This window comes from Anomaloglossus baeobatrachus, chromosome 2 (assembly GCF_048569485.1).
Source record: "Anomaloglossus baeobatrachus isolate aAnoBae1 chromosome 2, aAnoBae1.hap1, whole genome shotgun sequence".
Taxonomy (NCBI): Eukaryota; Metazoa; Chordata; class Amphibia; order Anura; family Aromobatidae; genus Anomaloglossus; species Anomaloglossus baeobatrachus.
The window spans coordinates 383,800,714-383,816,609 of NC_134354.1; the positions used below are offsets into that span (position 1 = coordinate 383,800,714).

At 48.6% G+C, this 15,896-nt stretch overlaps 1 protein-coding gene across 3 annotated transcripts in view; it reads right to left on the reverse strand.

The window, feature by feature from the left end:
- Window positions 1-15,896, reverse strand: part of DNALI1 (dynein axonemal light intermediate chain 1) — a 54,620-nt gene that overhangs the window by 22,465 nt on the left and 16,259 nt on the right. For all 3 annotated transcript variants that reach the window (XM_075334084.1, XM_075334083.1, XM_075334082.1), the window contains 2 exons: window positions 15,637-15,806; window positions 7,997-8,175 (listed from right to left, as the gene is read on the reverse strand). In XM_075334084.1, coding sequence (XP_075190199.1) covers window positions 7,997-8,175; window positions 15,637-15,806 — 349 coding nt within the window. The remainder of the gene's footprint in view (window positions 1-7,996; window positions 8,176-15,636; window positions 15,807-15,896) is intronic.

Consider the following 15,896-nt stretch of genomic DNA (forward strand, 5'->3'; position numbering starts at 1 on the left):
GCGAGAGAATTAGCCGAAGCCACCGCAGTGCAGTGAGAAGCCTCCAGCATGGCAGACATGGCATAGGATGAAAAGGCTGAAGCCTGGAAGTTAAGGCAACCATTTCAGGCATAGAGTCCCTGGTGAGGGAATGCATCTCCTCTAGAGAAGCAGAGATGGCTATGAGAGCCCACACTGCTGCAAAAGATGGGGAGAACGAGACCCCTGCCGCCTCAGATACAGATTTGGCCAGAAGGTCAACCTGGCGGTTAGTTACTCTTCCCGCTAGGGAATCCTTGAGAGGTGTCATAAGCCACTGATACAACTGTCCGGGCTGAGAGTCTAGACACCGGAGGGTCTACCTTTGGTGAATGAGCCCACTCCTTGACCACCTCTGGTGGAAACGGAAAACGGTCATCAGAACCACGCTTTGGGCAGCGTCTGTCAGGACAGGCCCTAGGCTTGGTCACAGTGGCCTGAAAACTGGAGTGGTTAAGGCACACACTCCTAGTTCTCTTGGGCAAGGTAAACTGGTGCTTTCTTGCCAGAGAGAGTTGCTCCTCTGATACAGGCGGATTGAGGTCCAGTACAAAATTAATGGACGCAATCAAATCACTAGCATCTGCGTCACTTTCGGACAGATCAATGGGGTACATGGAGGTAGCGTCCGAGCCCCCAGTAAAGGCATCCTCCTCGTCCTGCGAGTCAGCTCGTGAATCAGAGCCGCGGGACGAGGAAGGAGAGGGGACCCTGCGTCTCCTTTTAGGAGGACGGGATCTGAGACCAGATGGAGAATCCTCTGTGAGCTTTGCTGAGCGAGCCGTAGCAGCAGAAGCGCCCTGAGAAGGGGGCTGATGCATGCTCAGCAGAGTCCGGGACAGCTGTCCCATGGAGAGAAGGATTCTGCCCAAGCCGGGGGTTCAGCCACCGGAGCCGGAGCAGCCGGAGGAACCACTGGGGATGAGACTCCAGGCTGAGGCACCATCATGTTAGAGCAGTCATCACAATGTGGTTATGTGCTCGGTACAGGCAGTAGGAGCCTACATGCAGTGCATATTGAGTACAGCCTTGCAGCCTTGCTGCTCGTGTGAGACATGCTGCTGAAGTGGGGGCTCTGAGTCAGAATGACCCCCAGCAGAGTATATAAGCAGAGTATATAATATAAGCAGGTCCACAACCGGAGGTTGTGGCTTGCCATACCGTCTGACATTCTGCCAACCCCTCTCTGTGCCCTCCAGATCCCACAGCCCGGACTCCCAGAGAGATACTGCAGCCAGCGCCGATCGCTGTGCTGACATAAGAACGCTGATAAAATGGCGCTTCTGCCCAAGCCGGAGCGAGGAGAGGGGGCGGGGCCTACTCTAAGAGCGGGATCCCGAGGGCCAAGGAGATATACAGGGGAGGGAAACATTTCCTCAGAGAGGAGTGTCCCTCTCCTGAGCCGAACGGCCACTGGGCGGAGCCGCACTGTCCCTCTGCATGATTGGCATGCAGGGGCAGTGAAAACGAAACTAGGCCTCAGGCGAAGCCGGGGCCTAAATTTAACGATGCGGCCGGCGCGCAGGCACCATCGGCGCGGTTCTCTGGTGAAAACCAGAGAACCGGCCGGAAATGTCAGAATACATACACAGCACACTCTCCCCAACAATAAAGTACAAGGGACCCCCGGATAATAACGTCTCAGATACTTAGCTTGTGAGACGCAGGGCCAGGTCCCTGAGGGATGAGTGCTCCGTCCGGCAGGATCCTGAAAGGGCTGCGGATGGAGACCGGTCTCCTGCAAGGCAGGGAGAACCGTGCTGGCTCCCACTTCAAGCCAGAGCCCGAGGGATGGTGAAGGAGCACGGCATGTAAGGCTCCAGCCCTGAAATCAACCTTAACAACACCGCCGACACAGTGGGGTGAGAAGGGACATGCAGGGAGTCCAGGCTTGGACCCGCTTTTCTTCAAACTCTTTCCAAAAATCAAAATCAGATGAGAATGCATGTGTGGATGTGTGCCTCCTGAACACAAAGCATTGAACTGGCTATATTTGGTTATCCAGGGGGTGTATATGCTCGGAGGGAGGAGCTACACTTTTTAGTGTAGTACTTTGTGTGTCCTCCGGAGGCAGAAGCTATACACCCATGGTCTCGGTCTCCCATAGGAACGATGAAGAAACATATATTCTTTGGCCACAAAATAAGAAATGATAATCCACCTTTACTTTCACATGTCATTAACCAGCATTTTCAGCTGGATTATTCTCCATTATTCGTACTTATGATGTAAAATGGCAAGTGGCGCACGCTACGTGTGACACACAAGATGCCTGAATGCTTTCCCTCCACGTTTGCTCAGACCCTATTTCTGGATATTACACTTTAATGGTATTATACAGCTAATGGGAAAATAAACATTGGTGGAGACAGTGGCTGTCATTGTTCCTCTCTCGCAGACAGTTAATGTCATTTCTTTCTTTGAAATCATATTAGTCAATGATGTATTAGCGGCAGGGAAGGCGGAAGCACACCCACACCCGGCTATAAGGATGCAATCTGTTTAGAACTGCTGAGCGATTTTCTAAAAAGCTGTTCCAGTCCTGTTTCATATTTAGAAAACTTTGATAATGTGATTAAAATCCAAGTTTGTCGACCATGAAATTAGAGATTCAAGTATAAAATCGGCTGAAAAAAAAAAGTGAAATCATCTTTAATGCAATGACCAAACTATGCTAAGGCTATGAAGTCACCGCTGAGAAATGAAACCGTTTTAGAGCATAGAAAAAGCAATTTCATTGTGTATTAGCCATGGTTGAAGAAGTTAATATTCCAGATCCTGGCTTTACTTGCAAAGATTCACAGCACTTAACCAGAAAGATTAGACATAGTGGCGGGCCAACGCCGAAGGGGGCGAAAAACTGCTGTTTGTTACACGGTGACAGCTGATCATTCATTCTACGCGCCATAGCCGAATATCGCATGCTCCGGAGACAGGGTTTAGCGCCATAGTCACATATTTCCAAATTAGGACATCACATGAAAGACTAAAGAATACTAAGCCAAAGGGAACAAGTGGCACACCAAAATATACCCCCATTCCATAGGAAAGCATGTGTGCTATGCCACAGGTCCATGACTCCTCCTGGTCAGATGGCAGCATAACATTCTGACTGGTGGAGGTTCTATGGACGGTGCGTCTGTTGTGAAGGATCAGCATATACCCGTGGAAATGTGTAAGGCCATGTGCCCATGGGAGTTTGTACCTGCGGATATATCCACAGGTACGTCCGCAGGTTTTCCGCACCAGCTCCCTGGAATCTGCAGCTATCCATAACTGCGGGATTCCAGCAAAATGTCTGCGGCAAACCCGCGGACATTCATGCGACTTACCTGCGGACGTCCCGGCCTCTATCTCCATAGTGGAGAGCCGGGATTTCCGCAGGTATTTCTGCAAGAATAAGTGACATGCAAATACGTGTGGCGGCAGGACATCAGCAGCATATTCCACAGCCGCACATACCGGAGCATGGAACAGCACTTCCCATGTCCCTTAGGATAACATGGGGAGTGTCTGTACTTGCTAAAACTTGCGGATTTATCTAGAAAATCCAGATAAATCCGCAAGTGTTCTGCGGCAAAATCTGCAGTTAGAGTCCTGTGGGCACATAGCCTAACACTACACAATGCATCTACGTATGTGTTTCTATGAGATACCCTTGTATTGGACAGTGCAAGTAATACAGGGGACATTTCCAAAACAGCAAGTTATCTATTGGATAGGGGATAATTTTCTGATTGCTGGGGATCTGATTGAAAGGGGCTCGGCGATAAAGCAGGGAAAGTGCGCTTGCCTCCACTCTATTCATTGTCTATGCTGTAAAAAGCAGTGGCCTATTTCCAGACAATGAATGGAGCGGAGGTCAAGGCCAGTGCGTTTGAAGCCACTATTGGGTGCATATGCTAAGAGGTATACGCCAGACAGCTGTCTGGATGCCTTATGTATCCGTTTGCCATCCAGAGGCATTGCAAAAAAAAGAACGCTCAATGTATTTGGGTTTTTTTGGCAGTGGCCCTCGATCTATGAAAGTTCAGATTTAAGACCTAATGAGGCTAGTGTATTTACTTTGAAAATCCATGTCAGTCAATAGTTCTCTACAGCTGTATTGTAATAGGCAATACAATTGGCTACAATGAACATGTATGTTATGGGAAAGGCAAGCCGGTCAATTAGCTGCCGGCAATGGGAACTTTCATCTATTTGGAGTGAGGAAGGCAGTAAAATTTCAAATAAAAGCATTAATTTAAGAAGGAGAAATAATGCGACTCAGGATACGGTTCCACTTGCGTATAGCTTCTGATGTGAGAACATCGGAAGCGATATGCTAATGATCCTATGCTGCGAGTGTCAGCCGAGGGTCATGCAACTGTGATGTGATCTTGCGATTGTATCACAGCTGTAGAGAAGAGGGAGGGAGCACTTTCTCCCCATCTCCTCCCATGCCTGTCTCTGCGTACATTGCACTGCAGTCGGATGATGTTCGAGTGCAGTGCGATGTTTCACACATACCCATAGGCTTTAGGGGTGCGTGAGCCGCGAATCGCTGCTAAACAGCATGCTGCGATTCATTTCTCATGCCGATATGGCATGAGAAGTCAATTGCAGATGAACACTGCTCCATAGTTTTGCACTGGTGCGAATGAAATCTGATGTTGTATCGAATTGCACTCGTCCGTGCAAAACGCAAGTGGAATTGAGCTCTAACATTTAGTATACTTGGTATTTGTAGATATTTTCACATTTTATGACATCAGTTAGGGATTTAAACTGCAATATCTAATATATAAAGCTCAGTGTATGTATGTGTGTATGTATGTATGTATGTATGTATGCATGTATGTCCGCTAAAGGAATCCGCACCGTCGCATTTACAATCATGAAATTTGCACAGAAGCCTCATGTGACTCAGGGAACATCATAGACTATGTTTTGATGGGAAAATTTAACCCCGCGCTTTACAGTTACTCTCCAAAATCCTGCCTCCATTAAACTAAATGGAGGTGGGAGCAACAGGCTATTAATAGCAACTGTCAGTGGTTGCTATAGGAACAAAATAAACTGTTAGTATAAGAACCTTATGTGTGAGGTAATATGATGTTAGTGGGGAGACGGATAGAGAAAGAGACAGAGACAGATGGGCAAAGAGACAGCCCAGGAAAGAGACAGCCGGGCAAAGAGACAGCCGGGCAAAGAGACAGCCGGGCAAAGAGACAGCCGGGCAAAGAGATACATATAGAGACAGACACAGAGATAGAGAGAGAGAGACAGACACAGAGATGCAGACAGATAGACTGATACAAATACAGACGGAGAGATAGAATCAGACAGATAGAGACAGACACAGACAGACAAGGAAAGACACAGACTGAGAGAAAGACAACAAGCTACACACAGACAGAGACTGGGAGAGAGACAGTTACTATCCCGGGCAATGCCAGGTGCTGCAGCTAGTATAGAATAAAGATAACGGAATAAGATTTACCACAACATGTAAGTGGCAGAGGGGTCATCACATTTTTTCCACAATTCTGGTTGCATAAACTTATTATTTACTCACATTATGGCGCAATACAGCATCAGCACAGTGCGATCTTTGGCCACATTTCAAAGTGGCTTTATTGTCAGTCCAAGCAGCATGGTCAAGATTTCAACTGTCTATATAATTGATACATTACAATATCAATATATATATATATATATATATATATATATATATATATATATATATATATATATATATATATATATATATATATATACACATATATATATATATACACACACACACATATATCACACACACAGTATAACGTTCTGTACTATCCTTTATCCATGGGCAGCTTGAACTTTACCACCATCTAGTGGACATTGTTACAATTGTCCTACCTATCGTACATATATGTCTTAGTAATACTACCCACGTAACTATAGTAAAGACATGGATCCCACATCAAAACAGAAAAGGACTTTCCTCAACCTTTTTCAAAAACGTTGGCTCTCCATACTTCCCTAGAATGTCACTGTATGCCAGAAACAGACTTCCCTGGAATTAGGAGGCCCACTACCACTATTCCATCTATACAAACTTTACCGCTGCTACCACTCATTCAGACAGTCAGTGAAGCATCATGTATCCCTCCAGATAACGCATTTCTAATGTTCTAATGTGTAATGCCTCCAAGCTTTGATCAAATTTAATCTGAGCTTCAAGGGGTTGTCTGGTAAAAACAAGTAAGGCTGCTTTCACACATCCGGTTTTAGCAGTGCGGCTAAATTCGGCTCTAAAACCTATGCAACGGATGCGGCGAAAAAAACACATCCTTTGCATAAGTTTTTACATGGGCCCGTCCGGTTTTTGCCGGTTGCGGCACGCTACTGAGCATGCGCAGTATAAAAAAAACGCATGCGGCGTCCGGATGCGGTTTTTGCCGCATCCTGCATCCATAGGCATGCATTGGAAAAAGCGCCGCATCGACCGGATGCGGCGCGATGCGTTTTTTTTTGCCGGACAAAAAAACGTGCCAGGCAACGTTCCATCTGGCCGCCGCATGGGCTAAATATGCCACATCCGGCAAAAACCGGACCGAACGCAAGGCCATGCGGCACAATCCGGCACTAATGAAAGTCTATGCGGAAAAAACGCAACTGGCGGCAAAAAAAAAAAAACGGTTGCCTTTTTTCTGCAAAGAGCCGGATTGTGCCGCACAGCAAAAACCGGATGTGTGAAAGCAGCCTAAGGCTATGTGCACACGTTGCAGACATCTGCACCAAATCTGCATGTTCTGGCAGGAAAAACTAAAAAAGTGAGCATTTTTGCACTGATTTGCCACATTTTTTGCTGCATTATTTCCATTGCTTTAACGGTGAAAACACAGAAAAAAAACGCATAAAGAATTGACATGATGCAGATTTTTTCTGTAACAAATAAATAATAAGAATAAAGAATAAATCCTGAACGTGTGCACTGCACTTCAGAATACTCAGACTTTGCTGGCATGAGGATTTCCTTGCAGATTTCTGAAAATCTGCAAGTAAAAACGTGGCAAAAACGCACCATGTGCACACAGCCTTATGCAGCAATCCACATATAGAAAACAACCTGTTGATATGTGGGGCCCTGACCACTAGGACCAGCATCAATCTGCAGAATGGGGAATGTTATCCCCATTAGTATGGAACTACATTGTGCAGGCTCCACTGATGGTCCATTTATTCCTTATGGGGTTGCTGAGCACGGTGATCGGATTTTTCCAGCAGTCCTACAAACAATGAATGGAGTGGTGGTTGGCGCCCAACATGCTGTACCATTTCATAAAGGGATAAAAATTCCCTGATTTGTAGATCAGTGTGGGTCCCAGCAGGTGGGACACGCACTAATCAGCAAGTTATCACCCACCATTTGGATAGGTTTTAACTTCCTTTAACTGGATTCATGGGGGAAGAGAGATTGGAAAGTACTGGTTGTCAGAATTGAGACTGAAAGGCATCCAGCAGCTTTCTGGGTATTATAAAACATGCAAGCTGCAAATAAAAAAAGCCTTTAAAAAGATATGCACATATATTCATAGCCTTTACCCAATTTTCAACCTGCACCACTATGTGAGACCGTATATCTTTATATGGTAAGTTTTAGATTATCATCCTGTGGGGTACGTTTCAGGTGCTTAACCACTGCTCTGACAAGAGTAGAAAGGTGAACAGCATAGGGATTAGCTCACAAATGTAGTCACATTTCAGATACATGGATCTGAACAGGAAGAAATTGATATAGTACCATTATATAACCTTAATAAAATAAGAAAAATATTTTTTTGGAATTTTTATATGTCAGAAGAGACTATTTAGATAATGAAAGGTAAGCTGCTATTATATTGAAGCACATCTATAAGACAATAATAATGAAGAATTAAAATGCAAATATTAGAATGCTGCAGCAGGATTAAATATAATGAATAAACAATAATGGGAAGACAACTACCCTTTTCTCCATGTCCGATTTGCCTTGCTCTGACTGCAAGGCCTTTCTCATCCCAAAAGCCACACTGCTTTCATATAGTGTCTGGTACGCAGAAATGGTCATGTGTATTTCATCACGCACCCTCAGCAGTAAGACACCACGCTCAGCACAGTTAATGGTCACCTGTCGGATAAGTTCATCTAAAAGGCAAGAAAAAAATATATATCCATGAACAATATTACAGATGGCTTCATTTGTCAACATATGTAAAATAATACAAATTAATATCGTCTGATGTTTTCAATAAATATATATAAAAAAAATCTAAATGTGTGTTTCGCATTAGCTTCCTCAAGGGGTGAAAAGAAAATGACTATAAAATGCACACTTGGGGTTTGTGATGTACTTAGGTTCAGTAGCTACTAGTATCCACTGGGGCATATAGTAACGTGTAAATCTGGTTTTATTTCATAAATCAATAGTACACATAAAAATACACAACTTTGTAATATATCTTATCAGACAAATCTGCTTCTTTATCCTCCTGGACTAGTCTTTTAATCTCAATTCAGGGGTAAAATTTGTCTTAGGCCTCTTTCACACGTCCGTGAAAAACCACGCACGTTTTTCACGGACGTGTCAAAGATGCGTTTTGCCCTCCGTGAGCCGTGTTTATGGCACACGTGTGTTCTCCGTGTGTTATCCGTGATAACACGGAGAACGGGAACTTTCTACTCACCTACTGGCTTTGCTGTTCGTGGTGCTGATCTTCGGTCTCCGTTCCTGCCGACTCCCCGCTGCTGCAGCTTCCGGCCGCAGTGAAGTGAATATGCAATGAGCATAATGAGCGGCGGTCGGAAGCAAGTGAGAGCAGCGGCAGAGACTGCAGGGCTGGAAAAGGTGAGTAAAGGTTTTTTTTATTATTTCTCAGACAAGTGTGTTTTCTCCGGCGCTTGTCGCACGGAACACCTCCGTGTGGTCTGTTTGCGTTCCGTGTGACACCCGTGATGCTGGAGAAAACTGATATGTCTACGTGTGGAGCACATGGGCATACGTATGCTCCACACGTACACACGGTCAATGGCAGAATATGCACGTGAGCGCAGACCCATTGATTTAAATGGGTCTACGTGTGCCCGTGGCTCCAGTACGTGAGGAAACGGACCAAACACGTGCCGGAGACACGGACGTGTGAAAGAGGCCTTAAGAGAATACAGACTTTCCCATTACTGAGATAAAAGATGATAGTTGGTGCTTATAAAGTTCTATAGAGAGGAGAGGAGCTGGAGGCATACGCTTACATATTGCTGCAAGTTCTCCTGAAAAGACAGTTACAGTCTTTAAAAAAGAAGGGAATTTTGTTTACTTACCGTAAATTCCTTTTCTTCTAGCTCCAATTGGGAGACCCAGACAATTGGGTGTATAGGCTATGCCTCCAGAGGCCGCACAAAGTATTACACTTAAAAGTGTTAAGCCCCTCCCCTTCTGCCTATACACCCCCTGTGCTCCCACGGGCTCCTCAGTTTTGGTGCAAAAGCAAGAAGGAGGAAAAAGAATTATAAACTGGTTTAAAGTAACTTCAATCCGAAGGAATATCGGAGAACTGAAACCATTCAACATGAACAACATGTGTACACAAAAAAACAGGGGCGGGCGCTGGGTCTCCCAATTGGAGCTAGAAGAAAAGGAATTTACGGTAAGTAAACAAAATTCCCTTCTTCTTTGTCGCTCCATTGGGAGACCCAGACAATTGGGACGTCCAAAAGCAGTCCCTGGGTGGGTAAAATAATACCTTGTAAGAGAGCCGTAAAACGGCCTCTTCCTACAGGTGGGCAACCGCCGCCTGAAGGACTCGTCTACCTAGGCTGGCATCCGCCGAAGCATAGGTATGCACCTGATAGTGTTTCGTGAAAGTGTGCAGGCTCGACCAGGTAGCCGCCTGACACACCTGCTGAGCCGTAGCCTGGTGCCTCAAAGCCCAGGACGCGCCCACGGCTCTGGTAGAATGGGCCTTCAGCCCTGAGGGAACCGGAAGCCCAGCCGAACGGTAGGCTTCGAGAATTGGCTCCTTGATCCACCGAGCCAAGGTTGATTTGGAAGCCTGTGACCCTTTACGCTGGCCAGCGACAAGGACAGAGAGTGCATCCGAGCGGCGCAGGGGCGCCGTACGAGAAATGTAGAGTCTGAGTGCTCTCACCAGATCTAACAAGTGCAAATCCTTTTCACATTGGTGAACTGGATGAGGACAAAAAGAAGGTAAGGAGATATCCTGATTGAGATGAAAGGGGGATACCACCTTAGGGAGAAATTCCGGAACCGGACGCAGAACCACCTTGTCCTGGTGAAAAACCAGGAAAGGGGCTTTGCATGACAGCGCTGCTAGCTCAGACACTCTCCGAAGTGAAGTGACTGCTACTAGAAAAACCACTTTCTGCGAAAGGCGTGAGAGAGAAATATCTCTCATTGGCTCGAATGGTGGTTTCTGAAGAACCAGCAGCACCCTGTTCAGATCCCAGGGTTCTACCGGCCGCTTGTAAGGAGGAACGATGTGACAAACCCCCTGCAGGAACGTGCGTACCTGTGGAAGTCTGGCTAGGCGCTTCTGGAAAAACACAGAGAGCGCTGAGACTTGTCCCTTAAGGGAGCCGAGCGACAAACCCTTTTCCAGTCCAGATTGAAGGAAGGACAGAAAAGTGGGCAAGGCAAAAGGCCAGGGAGAAAAACCCTGAGCAGAGCACCACGACAGGAAAATTTTCCACGTCCTGTGGTAGATCTTGGCGGACGTTGGTTTCCTAGCCTGTCTCATAGTGGCAATGACGTCTTGAGATAACCCTGAAGACGCTAGGATCCAGGACTCAATGGCCACACAGTCAGGTTGAGGGCCGCAGAATTCAGATGGAAAAACGGCCCTTGAGATAGCAAGTCTGGTCAGTCTGGTAGTGCCCACGGTTGGCCGACCGTGAGATGCCACAGATCCGGGTACCACGACCGCCTCGGCCAGTCTGGAGCGACGAGGATGACGCGGCGGCAGTCGGCCCTGATCTTGCGTAACACTCTGGGCAACAGTGCCAGCGGAGGAAACACATAAGGGAGTTGAAACTGCGACCAATCCTGAACTAAGGCGTCTGCCGCCAGAGCTCTGGGATCTTGAGACCGTGCCATGAACGTCGGTACCTTGTTGTTGTGCCGGGACGCCATGAGGTCGACGTCCGGCACCCCCCAGCGGCAACAGATCTCCTGAAACACGTCCGGGTGAAGGGACCATTCCCCTGCGTCCATGCCCTGGCGACTGAGATAATCTGCTTCCCAGTTTTCCACGCCTGGAATGTGAACTGCAGAGATGGTGGAGGCCGTGGCTTCCACCCACATCAAAATCCGCCGGACTTCCTAGAAGGCTTGCCGACTGCGTGTGCCGCCTTGGTGGTTGATGTATGCCACCGCTGTGGAATTGTCCGACTGAATTCTGATCTGCTTGCCTTCCAGCCACTGCTGGAACGCTTTCAGGGCAAGATACACTGCCCGTATTTCCAGAACATTGATCTGAAGCGAGGACTCTTGCTGGGTCCACGTACCCTGAGCCCTGTGGTGGAGAAAAACCGCTCCCCACCCTGACAGACTCGCGTCCGTCGTGACCACCTCCCAGGATGGGGGTAGGAAGGATTTCCCCTTCGATAATGAAGTGGGAAGAAGCCACCACCGAAGGGAAGCTTTGGTCGCCTGAGAGAGGGAGACGTTCCTGTCGAGGGACGTCGGCTTCCTGTCCCATTTGCGTAGGATGTCCCATTGAAGAGGACGCAGGTGAAACTGCGCGAAAGGAACTGCCTCCATTGCTGCCACCATCTTCCCCAGGAAGTGCATGAGGCGCCTCAAGGGGTGTGACTGGCCTTGAAGGAGAGATTGTACCCCTGTCTGTAGTGACCGCTGCTTGATCAGCGGAAGCTTCACTATCGCTGAGAGGGTATGAAACTCCATGCCAAGGTATGTGAGCGATTGGGCCGGTGTCAGATTTGACTTTGGAAAATTGATGATCCACCCGAAACTCTGGAGAGTCTCCAGGGTAGCGTCGAGGCTGTGTTGGCATGCCTCTTGAGAGGGTGCCTTGATCAGGAGATCGTCCAAGTAAGGGATCACCGAGTGACCCTGAGAGTGGAGGACCGCTACTACAGTAGCCATAACCTTGGTGAAAACCCGTGGGGCTGTTGCCAGGCCGAACGGCAGTGCCACGAACTGCAGGTGTTCGTTTTCTATGGCAAAGCGCAAGAAGCGCTGGTGCTCTGGAGCAATCGGTACGTGGAGATAAGCATCTTTGATATCGATCGATGCAAGGAAATCTCCTTGGGACATTGAGGCGATGACGGAGCGGAGGGATTCCATCCGGAACCGCCTGGTCTTTACGTGTTTGTTGAGAAGTTTCAGGTCCAGGACAGGACGGAAAGACCCGTCCTTCTTTGGGACCATAAACAAGTTGGAGTAAAAACCGTGGCCCTGTTGCTGAAGAGGAACAGGGACCACCACTCCTTCTGCCTTCAGAGTGCCCAGCGCCTGCAGAAGAGCCTCGGCTCGCTCGGGAGGCGGGGATGACCTGAAGAATCGAGTCGGGGGACGAGAGGTGAACTCTATCTTGTAACCGTGAGACAGAATGTCTCTCACCCAACGGTCTTTTACCCGTGGCAGCCAGGCGTCGCAAAAGCGGGAGAGCCTGCCACCGACCGAAGATGCGGAGTGAGGAGGCCGAAAGTCATGAGGAAGCCGCTTTGGTAGCGGCACCTCCGGTGGCCTTTTTAGGACGTGACTTAGACCGCCATGCGTCAGAGTTCCTTTGATCTTTCTGAGGCCTTTTGGACGAGGAGAATTGGGACCTGCCCGCACCCCGAAAGGACCGAAACCTCGACTGCCCCTTCCCCTGTTGGGGTATGTTCGGTTTGGGCTGGGGTAAGGATGTATCCTTTCCCTTGGATTGTTTGATGATTTCATCCAAACGCTCGCCAAACAATCGATCGCCAGAAATTGGCAAACTGGTTAAGCGCTTTTTGGAAACAGAATCTGCCTTCCATTCCCGTAGCCACAAGGCCCTGCGGAGTACCACCGAATTGGCGGCTGCAACCGCCGTACGGCTCGCAGAGTCCAGGACAGCATTAATAGCGTAAGACGCAAATGCCGACGTCTGAGTGGTTATGGACGCCACCTGTGGCGCGGACGTGCGTGTGGCTGCGTCAATTTGCGCTTGACCTGCTGAGATAGCTTGTAGCGCCCATACGGCTGCGAACGCTGGGGCAAAAGAAGCGCCGATAGCTTCATAGATGGATTTCAACCAGAGCTCCATCTGCCTGTCAGTGGCATCTTTGAGTGAAGCCCCATCTTCCACTGCTAGTATGGATCTAGCTGCCAGTCTGGAGATTGGAGGATCCACTTTGGGACACTGAGCCCAACTTTTGACCACGTCAGGGGGAAAAGGACAACGTGTATCCTTAAGGCGCTTAGAAAAACGCTTATCTGGACAAGCATGGTGATTCTGGACTGCCTCTCTGAAATCAGAGTGGTCCAGAAACATACTCGGTGTACGCTTGGGAAACCTGAAACGGAATTTCTCCTGCTGAGAAGCTGACTCCTCCACCGGAGGAGCTGAGGGAGAAATATCCATCATACGATTGATGGACGCAATAAGGTCGTTCACTATGGCGTCCCCGTCCGGAGTATCAAGATTGAGAGCGGCCTCAGGATCAGAATCCTGATCAGCTGTCTCCGCATCATCAACCAGAGCTTCCCCCCTCTGAGACCCTGCACAATATGATGATGTCGAGGGAAAATCTAAGCGAGCTCGCTTAGTCGGTCTGGGGCTGGGGTCTGTGTCAGATCCCTCAGCCTGGGATCCATGAGATACCCCGGGAGGACATTGTTGGTCCAGCTGAGGTGGGCCAGGGAACAAAGATTCAACAGAGTCCCTGTGCTGAGATACCGGCCTGGACTGCAAGGCTTCTAGTATCTTAGCCATAGTCTCAGAGAGTTTTGCAAACTCCGTCCCCGTCACCTGAACAGTGTTAGCAGGTGGCTCCCCCTGGGCCCCTCTTAGCAGAGGCTCCGGCTGAGTAAGTGCCACAGGGGCCGAACAGTGCACACAATGAGGGTCAGTGGAACCTGCCGGTAGCGGGGTCGTACATGCGGCGCAGGCAACATAATAAGCCTGTGTTTTGGCACCCCTGCCTTTCGTGGGCGCCATGCTATTATCTTCCCTGAGTAACACAATAGGGTATATAGCCAGAAATCAACTGTGCACCATACAGTGTAAAACATATATACCATAAACATATAATGTTACACTACTGCACAATGGGGCTAGCACCACAGGTGCTGCTTACCACCCGCCTAAAGCGGTTGTGAAGCCACCAGAGTCCCTGCCTGGGTCTCCCAGACTTTGTCCCCCTCTGCTGCGTCCGAGGAGCTGACAGGAATGGCTGCCGGCGTCCTGAGGACAGGAGGGAGCCGTGGGCGTGACCCAGAAAGTGCGGGAACTGGTGCCCGCACTGTGCACAGTGAGGGGGGTGGAGTATGCAAAGCATGCTCCAGCCCTCAGTGCTGCTCGTTCTGTGCAGCGTCCCGCCCTTCCCCTGCCTGTCAGGGCTGTGGGCGGGAGGAAAGGAAACTAGGCCGCAAAAAGCCGGGGACTCTAGTAATAAAGGCGGCCGCCGTAAAAGCGCGGCCGGCGTGAAAGTCCCAGCCGCGCCGCAGTGTTTCCATGGCCGCGGCGGTCAGTGCGGCAGTCCCTATACATAAACACACTCAGCAACGCTTAGTGTGTAATGGCACATATTAACCCGGTCAGCGCCGTGGTCCCCGGTGCACTAGCACACCCAGCAAAGCTGGAGTGTTGCTGTGCGCGGTCCCCACCGGGATACAGAGTACCTCCAAGTAGCAGGGCCATGTCCCTGAACGATACCCGGCTCCTATCCAGCAGGCTCCACAGGAGTTGTGGATGAAGCGCGGTCTCAGTGCCTGGAGACCGATAGGATCCCACTTCCACCAGAGCCCTAAGGGGGATGGGGAAGGAAAAACAGCATGTGGGCTCCAGCCTCCATACCCGCAATGGATACCTCAACCTTACAACACCACCGACAAGATTTACCACTAAATACCAAAAGATAAAGTGATCAGTCCTGGGGTAGAAAAAAGAAGCTGATTTCTCTGATAAGATTTTATTTAAAATCAAATGTCTTAATCCCCATTGATCTTCAGTGATCTTCTCCTGGCAGCGCGGATTAACCCTTTTCTTCCATCTCCTACAACCCTATCTTCTTCGGTTCTGCAGCAGGTCTATAACACCACCGCACCAGGTTAGTGCACCCAATTAAATTCTTTCTGGTACCACCGAATAAGACACCATTCAGTTTCCCGACATACTGTGAGGGGGCGGCAACTAGATGTGGCTCCAACTCTGTCTCAGAGCTGAATGTGGCCCTCATGGTCCGAAAGATAGGGGACCTCTGATGTAGAGTCTAGTAAACTAGACGAGTAAGATATCCTGTCTTTGGCGTTCCCTGAGCCCTATGTTATGGAGCCTCTGCTCAGCTTTTGCTCACAGTGCAGGTGAACAGAGCCTTATTTTATCATATTCCACATTCCTGGACTGTAGAGATTAGTAAAAAAAAGAGCTATAACTAACAGACCAAAGCATTGTGAGTAGAGCTCTCTGCGCACAGGACAGATCCCAGTCTCCCGAGCTTGTCTTTGCTGTAATTTCATATCCAGCTCTTCTTGTAAATGAACAACATCCATCCGTGTGCTGGGAGTGCTCGACACCTGCTGGATCCACAGCTGATTGTTCTCCGTCCATTCTCTATATGCAGGACATTATATGTTATTACGATACATAGGAAGACACATTATGGAAGACATTCTTCAGAAAGACTGTGGTCTCTACAGGATT